At 30.9% G+C, this 23,263-nt stretch overlaps 1 protein-coding gene across 1 annotated transcript; it reads left to right on the forward strand.

Annotated features, from left to right (window-relative positions):
• The first annotated feature begins 17,868 nt into the window (after positions 1-17,868).
• LOC114379670 (probable terpene synthase 2) lies at positions 17,869-22,790 on the forward strand. Its single transcript, XM_028338361.1, has 7 exons — positions 17,869-18,078; positions 18,855-19,137; positions 19,821-20,196; positions 20,305-20,526; positions 20,618-20,756; positions 21,440-21,685; positions 22,474-22,790. Exons 1-7 carry the CDS (start codon positions 17,941-17,943, stop codon positions 22,765-22,767), a joined length of 1,698 nt encoding a protein of 565 aa, XP_028194162.1. The 5' UTR covers positions 17,869-17,940; the 3' UTR covers positions 22,768-22,790.
• Positions 22,791-23,263: the final 473 nt, after the last annotated feature.

Genomic DNA, 23,263 nt, shown 5'->3' on the forward strand with positions numbered 1-23,263 from the left:
ATAACCAATGTTAACGTTTGTATTTGTATATTAACATTGGTTATTTATAAATAACCGATGTTAACGTTTGTATATTAACATCGGTTATCTATAAATAACCGATGTTACATACAAAGAACTACAACAAAATAAGTGTATGTATCATCAATGTTGACATCGGTTTTCTACTGAAACCGATGTTAATGTAATATATTAACATCGGTTTTGATAGAAAACAGATGTTAATATATTACATTAACATCGGTTTTGCTAGAAAACCGATGTCAATGTTCATCATGCGTACACTTTTTTGTTGTAGTTCATTGTGTATAACATCGGGTATTTAGAAAACCGATGTTATCGTATTTATGTTAACATCAGTTTTTCAAAACCGATGTTAACAATAACACATTCAACATCGGTACTTTCAACATCGGTTTTAGAACCGATGTAGAATACCGTAAATAACCGATGTTGAAAGTGTAATTTCTAATAGTTAGCTGATCAGTACACATGTTAAACACCTAAACTAATATACATCAATGAGTAATTACAAGAAGGGGAATATAAAATTGAGATAAGATCTAATATAAAGTTGAAATTTGGGCACCGCCAGGCACTAACCGACAACAATAAATTATAAATTGATATATGCACCATCTATTATGGGACAACTCATGGTAACTGTGCTGAGATTTCAAAGTCTCACATGGTCCACATATATGCCATTTGATTACTAAGCGAAAAAGGTCAAATAAAAATCCATATATAGGCATGTAATGAAGGGGACCAGAGGATGCTGGATGCACTTTTTTTTTAGAAGGATGTTGGATGCACTTGTACACACATAACAGCACAATCTAGAACAAAAAAAAAAAGGATAGGAAGAATCGAAGGATAAAAAAGTTGTGTTCCTTCAAGATTATAACTTAATGTGTTCAAACAATGGTTTTGAATCAAATACTAAAGCCTGTAAGGGAAGTATAGTTAATTTACAAAATATTGATGATTAACACACATTGACCATTGCACTAATATGTTAACCTCTAATTACGAACAACAACTCCAAACACATTACCTTGTAGCTCAGACTCAAGCACTATAACTAATTAAACAATATTTTAACTATAAATTCTATATATATTTAAATTAAAATTATAATATTCCAACACCTTATATCTATCTTCTTCAGCCCTAATAAGAAGACAGATAAGCATATAGGATTCTAAAAGTTATTTTACATAAAATCGAATTAGAAACAAGAAGGGTTTGGATCATACCCCATGTCACAGTGCATTCCTCGCTAGTGACGCTAGTTTGGTTGAATTGGCACTCGATACCTAAAATAAGCGAACCAAAATTTTCAAGAAATGGAAGGAAACACTTCAAATCAAAGAATTGTTTTCAATTGAAAAAAGTAAAATTTCTTACATAGATCCATGATGTAGTTTCAGCAGATAGCATAGTTATCGACAATGATATCTGTAAAAAAAAATGAAAAAGTGAATTTCAAAAAAAAAGAATCAGAAAAATTAGAATTTAAGGAGGGAGAAAAAAGTAAAAGCTCAGAGAGCAACAGTCAGGACCGTGCAAGATGCAAGGCAAAGTAGGCATGAGCCTAAGGCCCAAAAAAAAAAAAATTTAGGCCCCTAAAATTTTATTATTATTAACTATTAACAAATATTAACTGATCAAAATAAAATAATTTAGAATCTCTCTTTTCCCTAAAAATTAGTCAATCAATGTCATCTTTTTAAAAATTAACCAATATCACAATTAATGTCATTTAAAGTATTTTATTTATCCCAAAAAATTAAATCTCTATTAACTTTCCTTTAACCCATCTCAATTCCCTAACTAACGTATCTCACTCTCCAGACTCCATTCTTCACGTTTTTTCATCTCCTCATCTTCTGTTCATAAAAAAAATCTATTCTTCTCCTTCCCTTAATGAAACCTATTGTCTATTGATCTAACTTTGTCTCCACGGCTCAACCTCTTTGGATTTGACATTGTCTGGATTCTGAACGCCTATAAATGCATACATCCAGGTGTCCCGCATACGGAGCCTTTCATCTCCATCCCGATGGATTGGTGGAACGATTCATTTCACGGGCATGACTCTGGGTACGCAGCAATACAACACGTATCAAATAGCACCCTTGCGCCTGACACAACATCTAAACAACAAAATCTCTGTCTGTTTCCAATTCCAGGTTTTATCGTTCTGTTCATCAATCATCATTTTCTATATTTATTTTAGAGTTTAGTTTATTTAGATTTCTTTAATATTTAGTTAATATTTTTATTTTGATTATTTACAAAAGAAAATGTCAAATAGAAAGTATGAATCTGGTTATGAAAAATTGAAGAAAAAATGAAAAGTTGAAAAGCTAATTGAATCTCAACGTGGTGCCCTTGATAAATTTGTTATTATTCATAGAAATGACGCAGAAGCAAGTTCAATAGGTAAAAATGTGATAGAACAACCACTCATAGATTTTTTAGATTAGCACACCAATAAAAGTATTGAGTTGTATTAAAACTTTAGATTCTTTTCCAAATGTTTACATTGCATATAGAATTTTATTGACAATCCCTGTAACAGTTGCTACTGCTGAAAGATGTTTTTCAAAATTAAAATTTCTTAAATCATATCTAAAATCAACAATGTTACAAGATAGATTGAATGGGTTAACTATTTTATCTATTGAAAGTGAAGTGTTAGAATTGCACGATTATAAAACTCTGATAAATGATTTTGCAGCTAAAAAAGCTAGAAGATTAATATAAAAATTGATATTTTATATAATATACTAAGTCTCTTTAAAATTCTTGTAAAAAAAAGACCCCTTTAATATTTTCACCTTAGGCCCCAAAATGTTTGTACACGGCCCTGACAACGGTGTTCCACTTCTTGATCTCAAAGCATTTGGCCTTCTAGGAAGAAGGATCGATGTTGCTCGAGGGCTCACAGGCGGGGTTTTTACACATAAAATAATCGTCATTTTTGTTTCTTCTAATTATACTATCGTACATTTTAAGACGGTTCGATAAAATAGTCTTAGAATATGCGCCATAAAAAAATTCATTTTTCATAATTATAAAACTACCACCGCGAGATATTTTAAAAAGATTTTCAATAATTGTCTTAAAATGTGCATCGTAAAAGAACAATTTTTTAGTAACATATCATCTAATTATTTCCACTCTCACAAACAATATTTAAAAAGAACATAAATTAGAGTGTAATTAAATGAATATCCACCGTCATGTCTTCCAAAACAAAACTAATTCTACGGAAAGGCATGTGCTTCATGTGTTGAATGATTTATCCGAACGTGTGGCCAAGAGTTAAAATTGTAAAGTGAAAGTTCATCCACTATTATTAAGCACGTGATAAAATATAGTGGTCTACGCCAAAACTGAATTACGCATCAAAATATCATGCAACATTATCTTGTGTGGACGATAGGAAATGGAGAAAAACAAAGAAAAAAGACCTTCTATCTAACGGTGAATAAGAAATTGTCGGTTTGCATAGGTGATAAGAAAATAGTTGTGAAACTGTTAACTTGAGCAGTTTGAAGGAGGTTTAACCCCGTACCCAAGTGAGAAAAAAAAACTCTTACAATCCAAATAAATTATTTGATATCAAATATATATGGCTGGACTAATGTAAACTTTTCTTTTTTTTTAGAAAGTTAAATTTATACGAGAGTATAAGAAAGAAATCTGAATCGTATACATAATCATACATGAGAGAGAGGGAGGTAAAGATCATTTTATTCCAAAATTAACTTTGTATATATTAAGTTTAAATGATCTAAAAATTTGTGAAAATTTATTGACTGAATTGTTCAATAACAACTTTTAGTTTAACTATTAGATAATTAAAATTTAATATAATATAAGTGAGATTCGTAAGCATCACATCTACCAAAAAAGATTCGTAAGCATCGAGATCTAAAAAGAATATAATGCAATTAAATGATATAATCATTTAGGTTGATAACACTATATAATAACTAATTATTATGGTATTGATTATGATTTAATGTAATATTTATATATTTTATACATTTTTATCATTCTTATTTATGGACATCAAATAAAAATAAGTATTTTTTTTAGTTATTTAACGATAATGTTCACAAAATAATTTATAATAATAAATGATTATATAATATTTATAGTTTGATTACGATAATAAATTTAATTTTGGGATATAAAATATGAATTGATCATATTTTATGAGATATATTATATATATTTTAATTTTTTAACACCAATAAGTGATATCCTAGTTAGACCTCTGATCCTATTTGGTACTTCAATCATACCTATTTTAGGCTCAAAGAACGAAGGGATAAGATAACCTTAAAAAAAATGTGTTCAGAAATTCATAATAAAATGAGTAAAGTATCAAATTAGTCCCTCACTTTTGGAGGCACTCTCAATTTCATCCCTGAAATTTAAAAAATGTCAAAATGATCCTCGATTTTACATTTCGTTTGTCATGTTAGTCCCTGTCGTTAATAATCTCTTAGCACCGTTAGTAAATGTGTGATGTGACACGTTAAGTGGCATCTGGACGCACACGTAAAACTTCCACATCAGTTTCTTCTACTTGCCACGTAAGGAGGGACTAAATTGACATTAAAAGTACTAAAATAACATAATTTAGGTGATCATCAGATTCTGCAAAGAGAAGTTAGGATGATAGAATGAGTAGGAGGAAAAATGGAATGAAAGCGTGAATGTTAAAGTAGTCGTTAGGGTTTTAACATTTTGGGGAAAAAGATAATCACCTAAATTATGTCATTTTATTCCCTTTAATGTCAATTTAGTCTCTCCTTACGTGACAAGTAGAAGAAACTGATGTGAAAGCTCCACGTGTGTGTCCAGGTGACACTTAACGTGCCACATCACACATTTACTAACGGTGTTAGGAGACTACTAACGACAGGCACTAACGTGACAAACAGAATGTAAAATCAATGATCATTTTGATATTTTTTAAATCTCAGAAACCAAATTGACAGCGCCTCCAAAAATAAGAAATTAATTTGATACTTTACTCTTAATAAAATTGGATCTTATTCAACTTGCAGTCAATTAGGCTGTATCATGTTTGCTTGCGGCATTATGTTCTGAACAAGACGAAAGGTAGAAAAAAAACAAAGAAAAGGAAAACCATTATTATATAGATCGCAAGTGTCACTATCAGCTAGCATAGGTTACAAGAAAATAGCTGTTTAAAAGTCAGAAATAGAAAATCTTACGATTCAAATAACTTCGTTGAAAACTATGTAAAAATATTGCAAAATGCATTTTTATTTTTTTTTGTCGTAATAGTAGTAGAACGGGATGACACTACTTATACTATCTAATAAAGTGTCAATAACATGTTGGAACTGGCACCAAAGGCCTACCAAGAGAATTACTACGCATTCAAGTATAATTACTTATTCAATTATTTCCAAGGCATCAGGGTTCTCCTGGACGTCAATGATGCACCGGAATCTTGATTAATTTTCCTTACATCATCAATAAAACAACAAATATCATAATGATGAGAGATTCTTTCATATAAAGCACGATCAAGAGTTGTCTTTCCTATTCCGCACATCCCACTAATTCTGAAAACTCGAACAACATTAAACAACTCCAATTCTTAAAGCTTTACTAAATCTTCAACACGGGATTCCATCCCAACTAGATGATCATTTGGAAGACTTGAAAATTTGGGACCCAAAATTTTTAGTATGTTTTGAACAATTTCTTCAATCTCTTTGCATATTGTTATAGCCTGAAAATTCAAAGATGGTAGAGAATGCAAAATCATCACCCAAGAGAACCAAAAGTGAATGTACATGTATATGACAAGATAATAATGTAGTACTTTTTAACTTTTAAAACATTGTTGCATTAAACGCCTAAAAATTTAGACTCAATTTGCAGATTACCTCCTCAACCACTCTCACTTCTAGTTTAAAAAGGGATAATAAATTAATTTAAGAAAACCGCATGACTAAGAACTGGTGAAATATATGCACATGAAGGTAACTCACTGCATATATACTAATTAAAGTCCATCAAGAAATGACACAGGAATACTTACTTATTTTGGATATCCCAACCAGGTAGATTGGCCCCATGTGTAAGAGCTTTACTCAATCTTTGCAATTCCTCCATCTTCTTTTTATCCTAACTAAAACTTTCTGTGTTGGGCAAAGGCTTCTCATAACTTCCAATTTGTTTTCGCACCTCTGATGGACCAACATCGTAAAAAATAGGCAGTCTTGGCGATATTTCAATGCAGTTGCAGATGTATGCTAGTTCACGCAAGCACCAAGTAGAGGAAGCATAGTACTTTGAGAACACCACAATGAAAAGGCGAGACCCTTCAATGGCTTGAAGCAGCTTGGGTGCTATGGATTCTCCTTTGTTGAGACCTGCATCATCTCTGAAGGCATCAATGCCTTTTTTTCAGAGAGCTTCAAAGAGAAAACTAGTGGAGTTGTTGTGTGAGTCTTCACCATGGAAGCTCACAAACATGCCATATTTCCTTTTTGTATGAGTTGAAGGACTGCATTGGATGATAGTGTTAGAAGCCATTGCAATTTTTGCGAAGGTGCAAAGCTAAGACAATGGTTTCTGGATACAAAGAAAGCCTTGGCAATGAAATAATATAATTATATACAATGGTTTAGGCATAGCCCTAATTCATTGTGCTTCATCCATATGTTGGGGCCGGCAAAAACTGTCATTTATTTAGTGAGTAACTTGGTTGTTGGCTCATGGCAGTTAACACGAGACATGCAGGAATGTTCATTAGCACCTTGTAGAGACAATTAAAGTTTGTCAAAGAAATTTGATAGAAGGATCGCCAATAGGAATTTTAGGGACGAAATTGTTAGTTTCTTTAAGATATTGAAAGACCGTGAGCATTATTTATTCTTCTTCTTGCTCGTGTATTGTACTGTAATGTTGATATTTTAAAATAAAATTTTAAATTATAATGTTTATTATAAATTAGCAAAAAGTGTTATTACAAAAAAAAATTAATGAAATACATAATATTCAAGCATACGTCTTAATGAAAAATTGTTCATCTACTATTACACATAAATTACTTTGGAAGTAAAGTATAGGCGTATCATTTGTTAGAACACATAGTTTCTAAACAAATTAAATTATTATCAAATTTAGAAATAATATTTTTATCACATTTGAATAAGAAATAATATTTTTATCACATTTACAAATAATATTTTTATCGCATTTTATTGCAATTGGAGTTATAATGAACATGTGTAGGGATCCTTAGAAGATTAAATTGGGTTTTTTATGTTTATTGAATTTTTCCTTTATGATTATAAATGCAATATTAATGTCCTGATGTGAATTAATTGATAAAATTGAGTTCTCTTGGTGTTTTCATTTTTCATACCTATGATTTTGATATAATTGTGCAAAATTATTTGAGGGATTTTATTTCCCATGTTGTGATAAACCTTTTGTATAAATTGTTATATTGAGATTCTGAAATTATGAATCAAATTGTGAGTATGTGATAAATTGAACTTGTGATAAAAGGTGAAATACATGTGTATTAAGATGTGTATATTGAGTTGTGAGCTATGAATTGTGCAATCACACAATTGTAAGACCCTTTAAGGGCGACGAGTATTGTGATGGAATCCACTATAGGAACCCGACGAGTTTAATTACAAGCGCGACCAGTCAAAATTATATTGAAAACAATTGAGTAGTTGTGTGTATTGCATAGTTCATAGATAAAGTGTATATGATTCATGAGGTGTAATAACATGCTACTTTGGGATTATATCATTGTGATTGAGACCGATTATATGTGATAAATTGAGTATTATTGACTCGTAATATATGTGTACATTGAGATGTTGTGTGCATTGAGTTGTGAGCTATGAATTGTACAATCACCCGACTAAAAGACCCTTTAAAGACGACGAGTTAATGCTAAGACCCTGTAAGGGCAACGAGTTAATGCGCGATGAGTATTGTGATGGAAACCACTGTGGGGATCCGACGAGTTTAATCACAAGCGCGACAAGATAAAACTATTTTGAGAACAATTAAGGAGTTGTGTGTTTTGTACAGTTCATAGATAGAGTTTATGTGCTAAAATGTTTTCTTGGTTGGACATGAATCAGGAGGGAGAGGCCCTAACGGACTCTTAAGAGTGTAGGTCTTGGGGGTAAATACACTCGGTTTGAGTGTTCCTTTAAGCATGTGCCGATTCCACATGATTGGAGCATTCTCGCAAAATAGCGTGACCCTGACTAGTCTCCCTATGATTTTACCAAGTGAAAATGACCAGACTTGCTAGTGTGTGGTTTGTCTTGTCATGTACTCCTAGGCACTTGACGATATTTTTCACTAACATGGTACCACATTGTATATAGGATTGAGTCTTAGTATATATGTTGCATAATGCTTGTGTATTGATCGATATTGATTGATTTAGTGATACTGTGTTTTGATCATTGAGTACATGAATGTTGTGAAAATTAATGAGATATGTGGTGTTGTGATGTGATGTTGCACGATAAAGTGGTGAAATAACATGAGTTATTCTTAAGTACGTTGTATTTTGTTTATATGATATTTATACCTACATGTTGTCTTACTTCTCTCTATTAGTTAAGAATGTAATGACTCACTCCCCATGTGCTATTTGTGTTTGGATCCTGTGATGATCTCAAACTTTGTGTTCGTGGGAGCAGATGGTTAGGTGGATGACTATGAAGAACATCATGCTAGAGGACACGAAAACACAATGCTCTGATAGGATGTGAGATTTGAGTATAGGTTTCTATATTAATTGCATGAAGTCTTAGACGACCTTATTTTGAGTCGAGATGATTTATTATTTACTTGAACAAGTTTTATTATACATGTTAGAAAAATGAATATGAGCCTTTTATCCTTTTGAAAGACTTGTATTTAAATGTATTTTAAAAACTTTTAATTAATTCTGATTTCTTCTTCCTTTTATTATTAATACATATATGTGAGGGGTAGAGGGTGTCACACTACAATTTAACACCTCAGGTTCCTAACATGGAACCTTACACTTTCATTTTAACACCTCGTGCATAAATTTTTTTTTCTCAAGGTAAACACAAATCGGGTTATTGTATAATTCACAACTCACAACACAAGTAATATCACCTCAAGTATTAACCACACACTTATTCACAACCAAATTTCATATTCACAATTTTAATATATCACAATGTCACAATTCACCATCACATGTTTACTTGTATCTCACACATCAACACATATTCAATTTATCCATTACACACAATTTCAATCACAATTTCATGATCCCAATATAATAATTTATCATGCTAGTCTAGTAAATCTTGTCCAAAATACAAACAAATTGTACGAAAATGCTTCTCACAACATGGGGAGTAAAACCCCTTAAACAATTTCACGCAATCATACATGAAGAATTACAATACAGTAAACATCTCAAGATAAACCCCAATTTAATCCTCTAAGGATCCTTACACATGTTTATTCTAACCCAATTGCAATAAATTCATCTCTTACCTCTAAACAGGCTCACGTGTGTAGTTTGGTAGTGATACAAGCATCTCTAGCGGTTTTCTAAGATTCTCCAAACTTTTCCTTTGGTTTCTCTTCTAGGGTTTCAAAGCCTTAGAGAGAAGGAGAAGGGATTAGAGCCTTCATTGCACTATCTGCGTGCAATGAGAATTTCACTCTCCACGGATGTTACTTTTCAAAACCCAATGATGCAGAAGAGCCAAAATGAATTTCAAATGCAAAGTTAAAATTTCACAGTGATCCAATGGTTAACAAGTACGAGATCATAGTTTTACTGGGACAGGTTTGGGTGTATATGTAAAAATGAGAGCTACATGCAAATGACATTTCTCTCACCGTAGGCATTAATTTACAAATCCCAATAGTGGTTTTGTGTAGAAATGAGTTCCAAATCTGGTGTTTAAATTTTATGATGATCCAATGGTTAACGAGTCCAAGATCATAGGTTTATTGTCAAAAATTTGGATGTATATGGAAAAAAGAGAGGATTTTGGGAGAGGGAGGAGGGAAAACGAATTTGAGAGGAAGAGAAAGTGTAGAGATGTATTGTAAATGTAAAAACTGACATAATATGTCTATTTATATCTACAGTACTCTTAGCCTATTATTTACTCTATTTTTTATTTTATCATTTTATAAATAGGAACTCTATTTTACTCCCTATTAAATTAATAAATAAAACATCATTTTTATTTTTCTTCAAACCATTATCCATTTTGTGTAATTCGGAATGATTTTGTCACATATAAGACGTAATCTTATGTCATTTACCTACTGGTGTCTCCCATTTTCAAATTTAACATAGGGACAAAAAAATTTCCCACACGAAGATGGTGCATTATGTTCAATAAATTGCAGGAATTGTTCAACCCCATTCTTATACTTGTCACTAATGACTGATACTTTCATCCAACTTTGATTCATGTTTCCCTTTTGCTGTGACACTTCATTAAGTTATCCAACATGGATGAAAACGTCATTTTTTTTCCATTAAAGGTGTGACCCTATCCCATTTAGGAAGACATTTTTTTATAGTAGATTTATGCATAAAGGTTAATTATCTTTTGTTAAATTTCATGAAATTTCGGCAACATTTCGCATTGGTCTCTAAGTACACAAGATGAAAGCAATGGCATGTCATCATCCACCACATTCAACTATGCATTCGAAGAACAAAGTGAAATGAACTATACCGAAATATCGTCAAATTTAACGAAAGACAATTAACCTATACGTATGAATCTACTATAAAAAATAAGTCTTCCCAAACTATCCAAACAGACAATTCAAGATTCAATACATCAATTAATGCAAATTGTCCATATTAATCGTTGTATTGAATCTCAAACGAGAAACTAAGGTTCACTCGCAACTCACATAATTTCTTATATAAAATAATAGTCATATATCAACAAGCATGTAATAAGCACAGGAGTGGGATAGACAAATACATACCTCGAAAGATGGTCACTAACAACAGCAAGGAGTGTGACAATTGAAGTGCTATGGTGTGCAAAATTGGCGACCCAAGTACACTGGTTATAAAAGAAGACTCAGTTTCCTAAGCTTGAGTCAAAAACTTGTACCTACAACCAAAATAAATTGTTAAACATTGAACAGGCTATTAACAAAATAAAACACTTATGTTTACAAATTCAGGCATTGTCCAGCTGAGTGTATTGAACAGACTGTTAACAATATATGAAAACAAGCATTCATCATTTATGCAAGCTTTTGCCATTTATAATTTTGAGTTAGGAGTTATATGTTTAAGCTTTTATTTAGAAACAGTAGTTTTGAAATTAAAAAGAAAATGTCTAAACTTCTACGACAATTGGATAGATTTTTAGAAAAGTAGCATAATCCCTAAAAAAAATCATACAACTATTCTTTATCAAAGCTCAATGCAAAGCATACATGCTAATTTGAATGGGTGAACATTAGACTATTCTAAATTCTATCTTTTATGATTCATTATGATTCCAAATGCACCCTTGTCTTCTCAACAAAATGAATCTTATAGTGCAACAATGAGTGTATATGGTTTTAATCCACATAAAATAGACCATATAGCTCGGTTTGTGGAACTTTTTGTGAATGGTTCTTGTTTGGAGAATGAAGATTGAGAAGTAGTAGTTGTTATAGGATGTGGTTTTAATTATTGCCTAAAAGATTATTGACATTGTGTTGTTACTTGGTTGTCATTGTACATTTGTACTGCTAGATTAGTGTATGTTGGTTAATGGTGCAAACTTTTGATTGGCCATTCAATCATTGGTGGCTAAATGAGGTCCACAAAATATGCCCTCAGACTCAGGAAGTCCTCTCACACTCCATCCTCACCCCTAATTACGTGCTCCAAAACATGATTTCACAGTGTTGTAATGACCACGGACTAGAACTACCAAACCTCGTTTGGGACATTGACGACAAACAACTAACCCAGGGTCACAGGCTCTCTTTGCATACATTACTTTACAAGCTATGACTCTCTCTCTCCAAACAAAAAGAGGGTCTTTGCAGAGGACTTGATCACAACTCTTGTTAATCTTTCAATTCACGATGACAACAAGACGGTCATTAAAGAGGACGGAAAACTCATTTCACTTCTTATAGAATTGCTTAAATCAGAGGAATAGTTCAAACAAGAAGAAATGTAGCTGCAACAATTTTGTCAAATGGCCACTCAATCTATGAATTTCAAAACATTTTCTTATAACAGCAAACTAAACAAAACCAAATATATTTGTTATGTGCCCATTGTGGAAGTCATTACTATATAAAACACATAAGTGGTACAACTTACATTGACAAAGCAGTGCACCAAGATTGCATGAAATGCTCCATATGTGGTGATACAAGCTCCAGAGAGACCCATGCACCTAAAATGATAGGAAAACCAAGTGCTTGGTTCAAATTGGATCTTCTAAGATGAAATTCGAGCACCAACAACAACCCAAAATGAGTTTTAATTTTCGATCGTATCTCAGTGTACAGATCTCGGATTTGAGTCAAGAAACAACAGAAACAGACTCATAAGACGTGCAGAATGAACCTGAGAAAATCAGGCTGAAGGCACAAGCTGAAGAACGCTAAAATGCATAAACGAACAGAAAAACGTGGAAAATAGAAAATCGAATAGGCACCACAAACAACGAGGTTTTATAAGCCTAGAGGATCGCCACAGGAATTGGGTGAATTCCTGATAAGATCAGTTGATTCAAGGAAGAACCCTAACTGAGACAATACTCACACTTTTGACAAAAACCACAATTGTCCTCTTCATTTAGTTCCAAAAGGTTTTATACAAATTAGTTCTCAACAAAATAAGAGAAATATAAAATCCCAAAGTCTGTAAATGGGCCTTCATTCCAAGCATTCAACACATAGGACTAGCAACTATCCCTTGTGGGCCTCCAAGTGTTGGGCCTCTCCCTGCATTTGAACTGACCTTAGAATAGTCACCATATGCTCCAAAGCTTCTTGGGCCTTTATCGCTCTTGCTTTTGTCATGGGTCCTCCTATGCCTTGTATTAGGTCTTGGGCTTCCATCTGGTCATGAGTCTGGGTCTGGTGGTTGTCATGGGCTTGGACTTTGATGTCCACATCATAAAATCTTATAGTTTGATGTCTATGCTATGGTTTATAAATGTTTCCAACAAAAGTTAAATCATTTTAAGCTTCTTTTTTCATACCTAAAGCAATAAAATTAAATATAGTTAATAAAAAATGAAAGAATAAAAAAAACTAATAATATAAATGAAAAATTAATATAAGTTAAAAGAATAATTTAAAATTTATGAAATGATTTAAAGGTAAAATTATATAATAAATAAAGAATGATTAGTGAATAGTTATTTAATTTTGATTAATTGATCAATTTTAATCTGCATAATTAAAAAAGATTAATTATTATTACTACTTTAACATTACTAAAAATTATATATATATATATATATATATATATATATATATAGGTATAAATTAATGTCTAATTACAACCAACCATTTAATTAATTACCTTCCGTGACACACGGACAATAATTGAAAGCTAAGGGACATTTAGTTAGTTCCGTAACGTTGATAGTTTAATCCTAAATCTCTAGATTCAACCACAAAAATATAAGTTCCCATGCTTATAGTTTCAGATGTGTGGCTTAGGTTACTTCATAAGCTTGGTCTTTATCATATTAAAAAATACTTTTTCTTAAATGTTCTAATCCAAAATGCTATTAGCTGATCAGTACACATGTTAAACACCTAAACTAATATACACCAATGAGTAATTACAAGAAGGGAAATATAAAATTGAGATAAGATCTAATATAAAGTTGAAATTTGGGCACGGCCGGGCACTAACGGACAACAATAAATTATAACATTGATATATGCACCATCTATTATCAGACAACTCACATTGTCCGTTGAAATTTGGGCACGGCCGGGCACTAACCGACAACAATAAATTATAGATATATGCACCATGTTCCACATATATGCCATTTGATTACTAAGCGAAAAAGGTCAAATAAAAATCCATATATAGGCGTGTAATGAAGGGGACCAGAGGATGCTGGATGCTGGATGCTGGATGCACTTGTACACACACATAACAGCACAATCTGGAACAAAAAAAAAAAGGATAGGGAGAATCGGAGGATAAAAAAGCTGTGTTCCTTCAAGATTATAACTTAATGTGTTCAAACAATGGTTTTGAATCAAATACTAAAGCCTGTAAGGGAAGTATAGTTAATTTAAAAAATATTCAGAAGAGTAACGGTGTTCCACTTCTTGATCTCGAAGCGCTTGGGCTTCTAGGAAGAAGGACCGATGTTGCTCGAGGGCTCACAGGTGGGGTTTTTACACATAAAATAATCGTCATTTTTGTTTGTTCTAATTATAATATATTTTAAGACGATTTGATAAAATCTATTAAAATGTGTGTCATAAAAAATTTCATTTTTCATAATTGTAAAATTATCACCACGTGATATTTAAAAAAAAAATTCTATAACCGTCTTAAAATATACATAGTAAAAAAATAATTTTTTATTAATATATCATCTAATTATTTCCACTCTCACAAAAAAATATTTAAAAAGAACATAAATTAGAGTGTAATTAAATGAATATCCACCGTCATGTCTTCCAAAACAAAACTAATCAGTACGGAAAGGCATGTGCTTCATGTGTTGAATGATTTATCCGAACGTGTGGCCAAGAGTTAAAATTGTAAAGTGAAAGTTCATCCACTATTATTAAGCACGTTATAAAATATAGTGGTCTACGCCAAAACTGAATTACGCATCAAAATATCATGCAACATTATCTTGTGTGGACGATAGGAAATGGAGAAAAACAAAGAAAAAAGACCTTCTATCTAACGGTGAATAAGAAATTGTCGGTTTGCATAGGTGATAAGAAAATAGTTGTGGAAACCTCGTACCCAAGTGAGAAAAACAAACTCTTACAATCCAAATAAATTATTTGATATCAAATATATATGGCTGGACTAATGTAAACTTGTCCTTTTTTTTTTAGAAAGTTAAATTTATACGAGAGTATAAGAAAAAAATCTGAATCGTATACATAATCATACATGAGAGAGAGGGAGGTAAAGATCATTTTATTCCAAAATTAACTTTGTATATATTAAGTTTAAATGATCTAAAAATTTATGAAAATTTATTGACTGAATTATTCAATAACAACTTTTAGTTTAACTATTAGATAAATTTAAATTTAATATAATATAAATGAGATTCGTAAGCATCACATCTACCAACAAAGATTCATAAGCATCGAGATCTAAAAAGAATATAATGCAATTAAATGATATAATCATTTAGCTTGATAACACTATATAATAACTAATTATTATGGTATTGATTATGATTTAATGTAATATTTATATATTTTATATATTTTTATCATACTTATTTATCGAGATTAAATAAAAATAAGAATTTTTTTAATTATTTAACGATAATGTTTACAAAATAATTTATAATAATAAATGATTATATAATATTTATAGTTTGATTATGATAATAAATTTAATTTTGAAATATAAAAATATGAATTGATCATATTTTATGAGATATATTATATATTTTTTAATTTTTTAAAACCAATAAGTGATATCCTAGTTAGACCTCTGATCCTATCCGGTACTTCAATCATACCTATTTTTGGCTCAAAGAAGGAAGGGATAAGATAACCTTAAAAAAATATGTTCAGAAATTCATAATAAAATGAGTAAAGTACCAAATTAGTCCCTCACTTTTGGAGGCGTTGTCAATTTGATCCCTGAGATTTAAAAAATATCAAAATGATCATCGACTTTACATTCTGTTTGTCATGTTAGTCTCTGTCGTTAGTAGTCTTCTAACACCGTTGGTAAATGTGTGATGTAGCACGTTAAGTGCCACCTGGATGCACATGTGAAACTTCCACATCAGTTTTTTCTACTTGTCACGTAAGGAGTGACTAAATTGACATTAAAGGAACTAAAATGACATAATTTAGGTGATTATCTTTTTCCCCAAAATGTTAAATTAAAGGGACTACATAATTTAGTAGTCTCATCCAATTCTTATTCTTCTCCTATTCATCTTTCTCCATCTTTGTAGTTCTTCTTCTATTATTTTATGGTCTACCATGTCTCCTAATTCAAGCACAAGGGGGAATGCCACCTCAAACCGTCTTTGCTATTGTCGTGGAAGAGCTACCATTCGAATAACAAGGACGACAAGGAATAATGAGAGACTGTTTTATGTTTGTCCATTACCACAAGTAAGTAATGTTAATGGTATTTTTTGTATTATAATTTTTGTGCAAGATTGAACATGGGTATTTTGTGTTGTGCAGCAAGATGCAGATCGATGTAATTTCTTTTCGTGGATTGATGAAGACATTGATGTTGGTGCAACTGAAATAGGTAGAATAGAACCAATACCAGACTTTGGTCTAAGGTTGAGACTGTAGATTCTGCAAAGAGAATTGAAGTTAGGATGATAGTATGAGTAAGAGGAAAAATAGAATGAAAGCGTGAATATTAAAGTAGCGATTTTAACATTTTGGGGAAAAAGATAATCACTTAAATTATGTCATTTTAGTCCCTTTAATGTCAATTTAATCCCTCTTTACGTGACAAGTAAAAGAAACTGATGTGAAAATTTCACGTATGCGTTCAGGTGACACTTAACGTGCCACATTACACATTTATTAACTGTTTTAAGAGACTACTAACGACAGGTACTAACGTGACAAACAAAATATAAAGTCGATGATCATTTTAACATTTTTTAAATCTTAGAAACCAAATCAACACTGCTCCAAATGTAAGCAACTAATTTAATAATTTACTCATAATAAAATTGGATCTTATTCAACTTGGAGTCAATTAGGCTATATGATGTTTGCTTGCGGCATTATGTTGTGAACAAGACGAAAGGGAGAAAAAAACAAAGAAAAGGAAAACCATTATTATATAGATCGCAAGTGTCACTATCAGCTAGCATTGGTTACAAGAAAACAGCTGTTGAAAAGTCAGAAAAAGAAAATCTTACGATTCAAATAACTTCGTTGAAAACTATGTAAAAATATTGCAAAATGCATTTTTAATTTTTTTTGCCGTAATAGTAGTAGAACGGGATGACACTACTTATACTATCTAATAAAGCGTCAATAACATGTTGGAACTGGCACCAAAGGCCTACCAAGAGAAGTTCCATTCAAGTATGAACCGTAAGAAGTTCCATTCAAGTATAATTACTTATTCAATTATTTCCAAGGCATCAGGGTTCTCCTGGACGTCAATGTCTTCTTGATAGGAATTGAAATTGCCCTCAACATCTAATTACAATATATCTGGAAGAAGATTTTCAAAACCAAAATTAATAAAATCTTATCTTATAAATAAATGATGTTTGAAGAAAAATTAATCTTATCTTATAAATAAATGATGTTTGAAGAAAAATTAACTAAATTAATTTTATTAACAAATAAAAATATTAAACGAGATTAATTACAAAAATTCTATAAAAGAGATTTATATTTCACATAATTTGAAAGATAACTTTTAAATAAAATCATATAATAAATTTAATAAATCAATTTTATTAACTTAGAATGTATTATTTTTAAAATTCACTTTACGCCTACGTAAAGCTTGACTGGTGAGTGATGACCATTATATCTCTTTAGCTCCCTAGCTATAAATTAATTGAGTTGGGTCCTTGAATATTCGAAGCAAAGCTACACTACTACACCATCCAAATCAACCTTAATTTCTCCCTTTAACCCATACAATACAAAATACCCGAAAGCCAAACCATGTCTAATGTATCATCATCATCACTTCCGGTTTTCGCCCTGGATGCCAAACCCAACTCGAACATCACTCGACACACTGCAACTTTTCATCCTACCATATGGGGGGATTATTTCCTTTCCTATGATCCTAGTTCTGCGGCAAGTGCATATCCATCTATTTCTAATCTTGCCTTTTAGATTTAGTTTCACTTACTTAATGTCAGATTGACATGTGTTTAACATTTATTTTGGAATAACTTTACTAGTTATGAATCAAATTTTTGGCAAGAAAAATTTCATGATAATATATTTATCATAAGAAATATTCATTTAAATATACTTTTGTTCCCTTAAATTTAAATTATTTTTTATTTTTGTCCTCCAATTTAAATTACTTTTTAGTTCATTAATTTGAAAACATGCTCTTTAATTTTAGTCTCTAAAAAAAGTAAATTACAATAACATCGTTTGAGGTTTTCTTTTTAAAGATATACATAATATCCCTTGTTTTTTACATCTATACTAAACCCCCTAATTGATTGAAGAACATTACATTGACACTCTTTCCATACTTATATTAACCCTTTAATTGTTTGAAAAACATCATACCTTGCATTCGTATAAGGGGTTGCTGTAATGATAAAAAAATAACAAAGAATTTGTGTAATTTCAAGCGGAGTTACTGTAATTTACTCAAAAAATTAACATCTTTGTCACCCTAAAATCAATATGCATGAGAATATATATATTTTTTTATGGAGAGGAACTAAAAAGTGCTTGAAATTGAGGGACTACAGAAAATAAATTTAAATTTGGAAAACTAAAGCAAAAGTAACTCAAATTTAAGCTAAATTTTTATATCCTGACTTGATTATTGACTTTTGTCAAAATCAACAAAATATTATTTACACTAGACTTTTTATAACTATTTGTAGGAAGGTGATAGCGACATCAAACAAGTTCAACAATTAAAAGAAGACGTGAGGAAGATGATTGTATCTCCTATTGATAACAATTTCTCTTTTAAATTAAACTTTATCGACTCGATACAGCGTTTGGGTGTTTCTTACCATTTTGAACACGAAATTGATCGAGCATTGCATCAAATTTATGACATTTCAACAAAGGACAATAATATCATAAGTCATGATAATGATCTTCATCACGTGGCTTTACTTTTTCGATTGCTTAGACAACATGGATATCGCATTTCATCAGGTATGTCTTTGAGGATTACACCAAATTTAATTTTAGTTTCAACTAACAAAAATATATTATAACATGATGATCACAAATTCCTCATTTGTGACACTTTCCACTACATAGGTATTACGGACATTTCATTACATCAAGCTAGTATGTCATTGTTTTTATCTAGGAGTGTTGTTTAGTCAACTTTAGAAGAAAAATAAGTCCAAAACAATTTGGAAATTTTGATTTAATTCGAAGTTGTTTTTTTTTTCTTTTTTTTTCACAACCTAAACAAAAACAACTCAATCAAAATCAAGTTAGTTTGAAACATACCATTAGGTAGGGTATATATTTACATTTTTTAAATAGATTTTTTTATAAAAAAAAAAAACAAGACAAGAAATGAAGATCTATCATAACTTGGGTTAGGGTGGCTCAAGTTTCTCAATTTTGAATTTTCCTAACAACGTAAAATCGAATTTGACATAAATAGGGCTTAGTCTCTTTTAAACTAAATGAAACTATTATTTGATTCGAAACATATGTTTTTGTTGCAGCTGGGTTTATACAGAGAGCTAAACCCACCTGTACGAATTGTTTGATTTTAAATGCGCTTTGAATTATTTGTGGGATAGCAACCACGTGTAATCATTATGTAATTAAATATATACCTTGGAATCTAACACGTTTTTTTATTATCAATTTAACAGGTGTATTTTTCAAATTCAAGGACCAAACTGGAAAGTTCAATGAAAGGCTAGCAAATGATATACAAGGAATGTTGAGCTTGTATGAAGCAGCCCAACTAAGATTTCATGGAGAAGAGATACTTGAAGAAGTACATGATTTCACTCTCACCCAGTTAACTAAGTCACCAACCACCCAATTAAGCCATTTCCTTGCTGCACAAGTGAAACATAGCTTAGGGCAATCACTTCGCAAGGGAATGCCTAGATTGGAGACAAGATATTATATGTCTTTCTACCAAGAAGATCCCTCACATAATGAAAGTTTGTTAACCTTTGCAAAACTAGATTTTAATATGTTGCAAAAGCTACATCAAATAGAAGTCAGTAGTATGACCAAGTAATATTTTCCTCCAAAATAATATAACTTTTTATTAAATGAAAAGGTAATAAATAAATCCAAGTCTAAGACCCATTTTGACAAATTAACTTTGGATTTTGTGTTCAGGTGGTGGGTTAAAGATTTGAATGTCTCAACAAAATTTCCTTTTGTGCGGGATAGGATTGTAGAATGTTGCTTTTGGATTTTAGGGGTCTACATTGAGCCACAATATTCTCTTGCTAGAAGAATAATGATGAAAGTAATTGCCATATCATCCATCATTGATGATGTGTATGATTCCTATGGAACCATTGATGAGCTAGAGATTTTCACCGATGCAATTGAGAGGTTAGGCACATCAAAATGACATATACTAGTATATTTTCAATCTAATTCTTCAAATAAAATTAAAGTCAACTTTGTAATTAATGACTAGCAGGTGGGATATTTGCTCATTGGTTGATCTCCCAGAATACATGAAATTATGCTATTCGGCACTTTTAGATGTCTTTGAAGAAACAGAGCAAGAAATGAGAAAGCAAGGAAAAACACACTTCGTCAAGTATGCTAAAAATGAAGTATGGCTAAGTTTGTTTTTTTCATTTGTTAGCTATAATTTTGTTGTTTTCTTTTAACTTGTACTAACAAATTAAGAAAAATTTATACTCAATATCATTACTTTTTTTTTTGTCACTATATATTGCATTTGAAATGTAAAGTATATTTCTTTATTTTCTAATTGGTGGTTTTGAATTTTGGGAAGCCAAAGATCCATTTTCTTTACAATTAAAGGTGCATCAAAAATAGTTTCTCTTCCTCTAGTTCATAGGAGATTTCAAATTCACTACAGTTGCAAATAGTGTAATTGCTAAAAACGTGCGTTGTCCAATCTCCACACAAAGAATCAGACTCAATAAACTGAATGTGAATAAACTGTATATGGCTCAATTTGAGCTATTGAATGAAAATCAGAAAATGCATGTTTTGCCAATTACAACTAACTTGTCGTTTTGGATTGCAGAGAATACATATTCCCTAATAAAATCTTTTGACTAGTCAGGAAAAAAAATCTATATTCTTTGTCCCATTAAAAATTAGCTATTATTATGACTTGAAATTAAAGCCTTTAAACCCAAATCATAATTGTCACCTATTCCTAAATAAATCATTTGCGATACACTTGTGTAGCAAAATCTTCTTATAACTAATCAAAAGTATGGAACAAACTTCTCAATATCATAGATTTGTATTTTAATTTTAGATAAAAAGACTAGTCCAAGCATACATTACCGAAGCAAGATGGTTTCATTGCAACCACACACCAACAATGGAGGAGTACATGCAAGTTGCGACTATGTCATGTGGTTTTGCTATGCTGACAATTGTATCTTTCCTTGGAATGGAAGACACAACAGAGGAGGTTCTCATATGGGCGACAAGTGACCCAAAAATTGTTGCAGCGGCTTCAATTATTTCTAGGCTCATGGATGACATTGTTGGAAGTGAGGTACATACTAGACACCAATTGTTTTTTTTTTCTTTCTTTCAATGCATTTAATAATTTAGGTGAATTTTAATTATATGGATTTCACTAAAAAGAGCGTGGGTTAAAGTTTTTAATGGGAATCTTGTAACACACACCTAATCATAAAAATGTATTGAAAAGAAGTAATAATAACATTGCTCTTATCCAAACACTTAAGCTACTAGCTAGGTTACGTGTGGAACACAGATGCATTTTGTTTTAAAACATAGATGAAACACATTTAAATGGCTTAAAATATGTTTTTGGTTTCTGTAAAAAAATTTATTTATTTTTACTTCTTGAAGTTTGTACTTTTTCAAATTTGATCCTTGCAAGATATTTTGTTTATTTTTAATCTCTAGAAATGGTATTTTTTTTAAATGACTTATGCGGACTATATATAAGTAAAAAAAACAAAATTCTTAAAGAGATTAAGATTGAAAAAATACAAACTTACAATGATTAAAAATGAAAAAAAAAATTTACCGGAACCAAAATGAAAAAAATACCAACTTATATGGACTAAAATTAAAAAAAAAAACTTACAAAGATCAAAAATAAAAAAAGTGGTAAGTTATAGGAAACAAAATCATATTTAAGCCTGTTTAATTTACCATATATTAAAAAAGTGAGTCATTCCTAAAATTTTAGAAAGATGGGAGAAAAAGATCAAATAGTAATTTTGCTAATTAATACCATTAACAAGATCAAATAGTAATTATATACCATATTAGGATTCATGTTAATTTTCTTCTACCATATTTATGCAGTATGAACAAGAAAGAGGACATGTGGTTTCAAGCCTTGATTGCTATATGAAGCAACATAATACCTCAAGGCAAGATACCATTGAAGAACTACTAAAGTTGGTTGAGAGTGCTTGGAAGGACATTAATGCAGCTTGTCTTAATCCTACTCAAGTACCAATGAAATTTCTTATGCGTGTTGTCAACCTTGCGCGCATGATGGATGTGCTTTACAAAGATGAAGATAGTTATACAAATGCAGGGGGAATAATGAAAGATTACATCAAAATTTTACTAGTTAATAAGATATTTGATTAATTATACAAGTTAGAAGTTTATTTTATTTATTATATTGTTGATCTATTTCTTGAATTTATGTGATATTATATGATAATTTCTCTTTAGCTTAATTATCCCATATATTTTTAAAAAGTTTCAATTAAATATAATTAATCAAAAGAAAAAAAATAAAGCTCCCTATTTTCTGTTTAAAAAATGCATTTTCCCACTCCAAATCCTTCCATCTAAACATAAAGCAATACGATGAGTAAATTAGAGGCTATCATCCTTATAATTAAGTAGTTATATATAAAAAAAACTCGATATGATTTTTTACACTAATAAAAAAGGCTTAATTACTATTTAATTTCGTCCCATTACTTTTTAAAATTGTTCAATTAAGTCTTATTATTTTCAAAAGCCATTGCATTCCCTTCCAGTTCAATTAATGTAACGAGTTTAATTAAATTTTTGGCAATTTTCTTTTTGCACATACCGATAATTTATAACTGCCACTGTTATTCTTTAAAAAAAT

This window comes from Glycine soja, chromosome 12 (genome assembly GCF_004193775.1).
Source record: "Glycine soja cultivar W05 chromosome 12, ASM419377v2, whole genome shotgun sequence".
In the NCBI taxonomy this organism is placed as follows: domain Eukaryota; kingdom Viridiplantae; phylum Streptophyta; class Magnoliopsida; order Fabales; family Fabaceae; genus Glycine; species Glycine soja.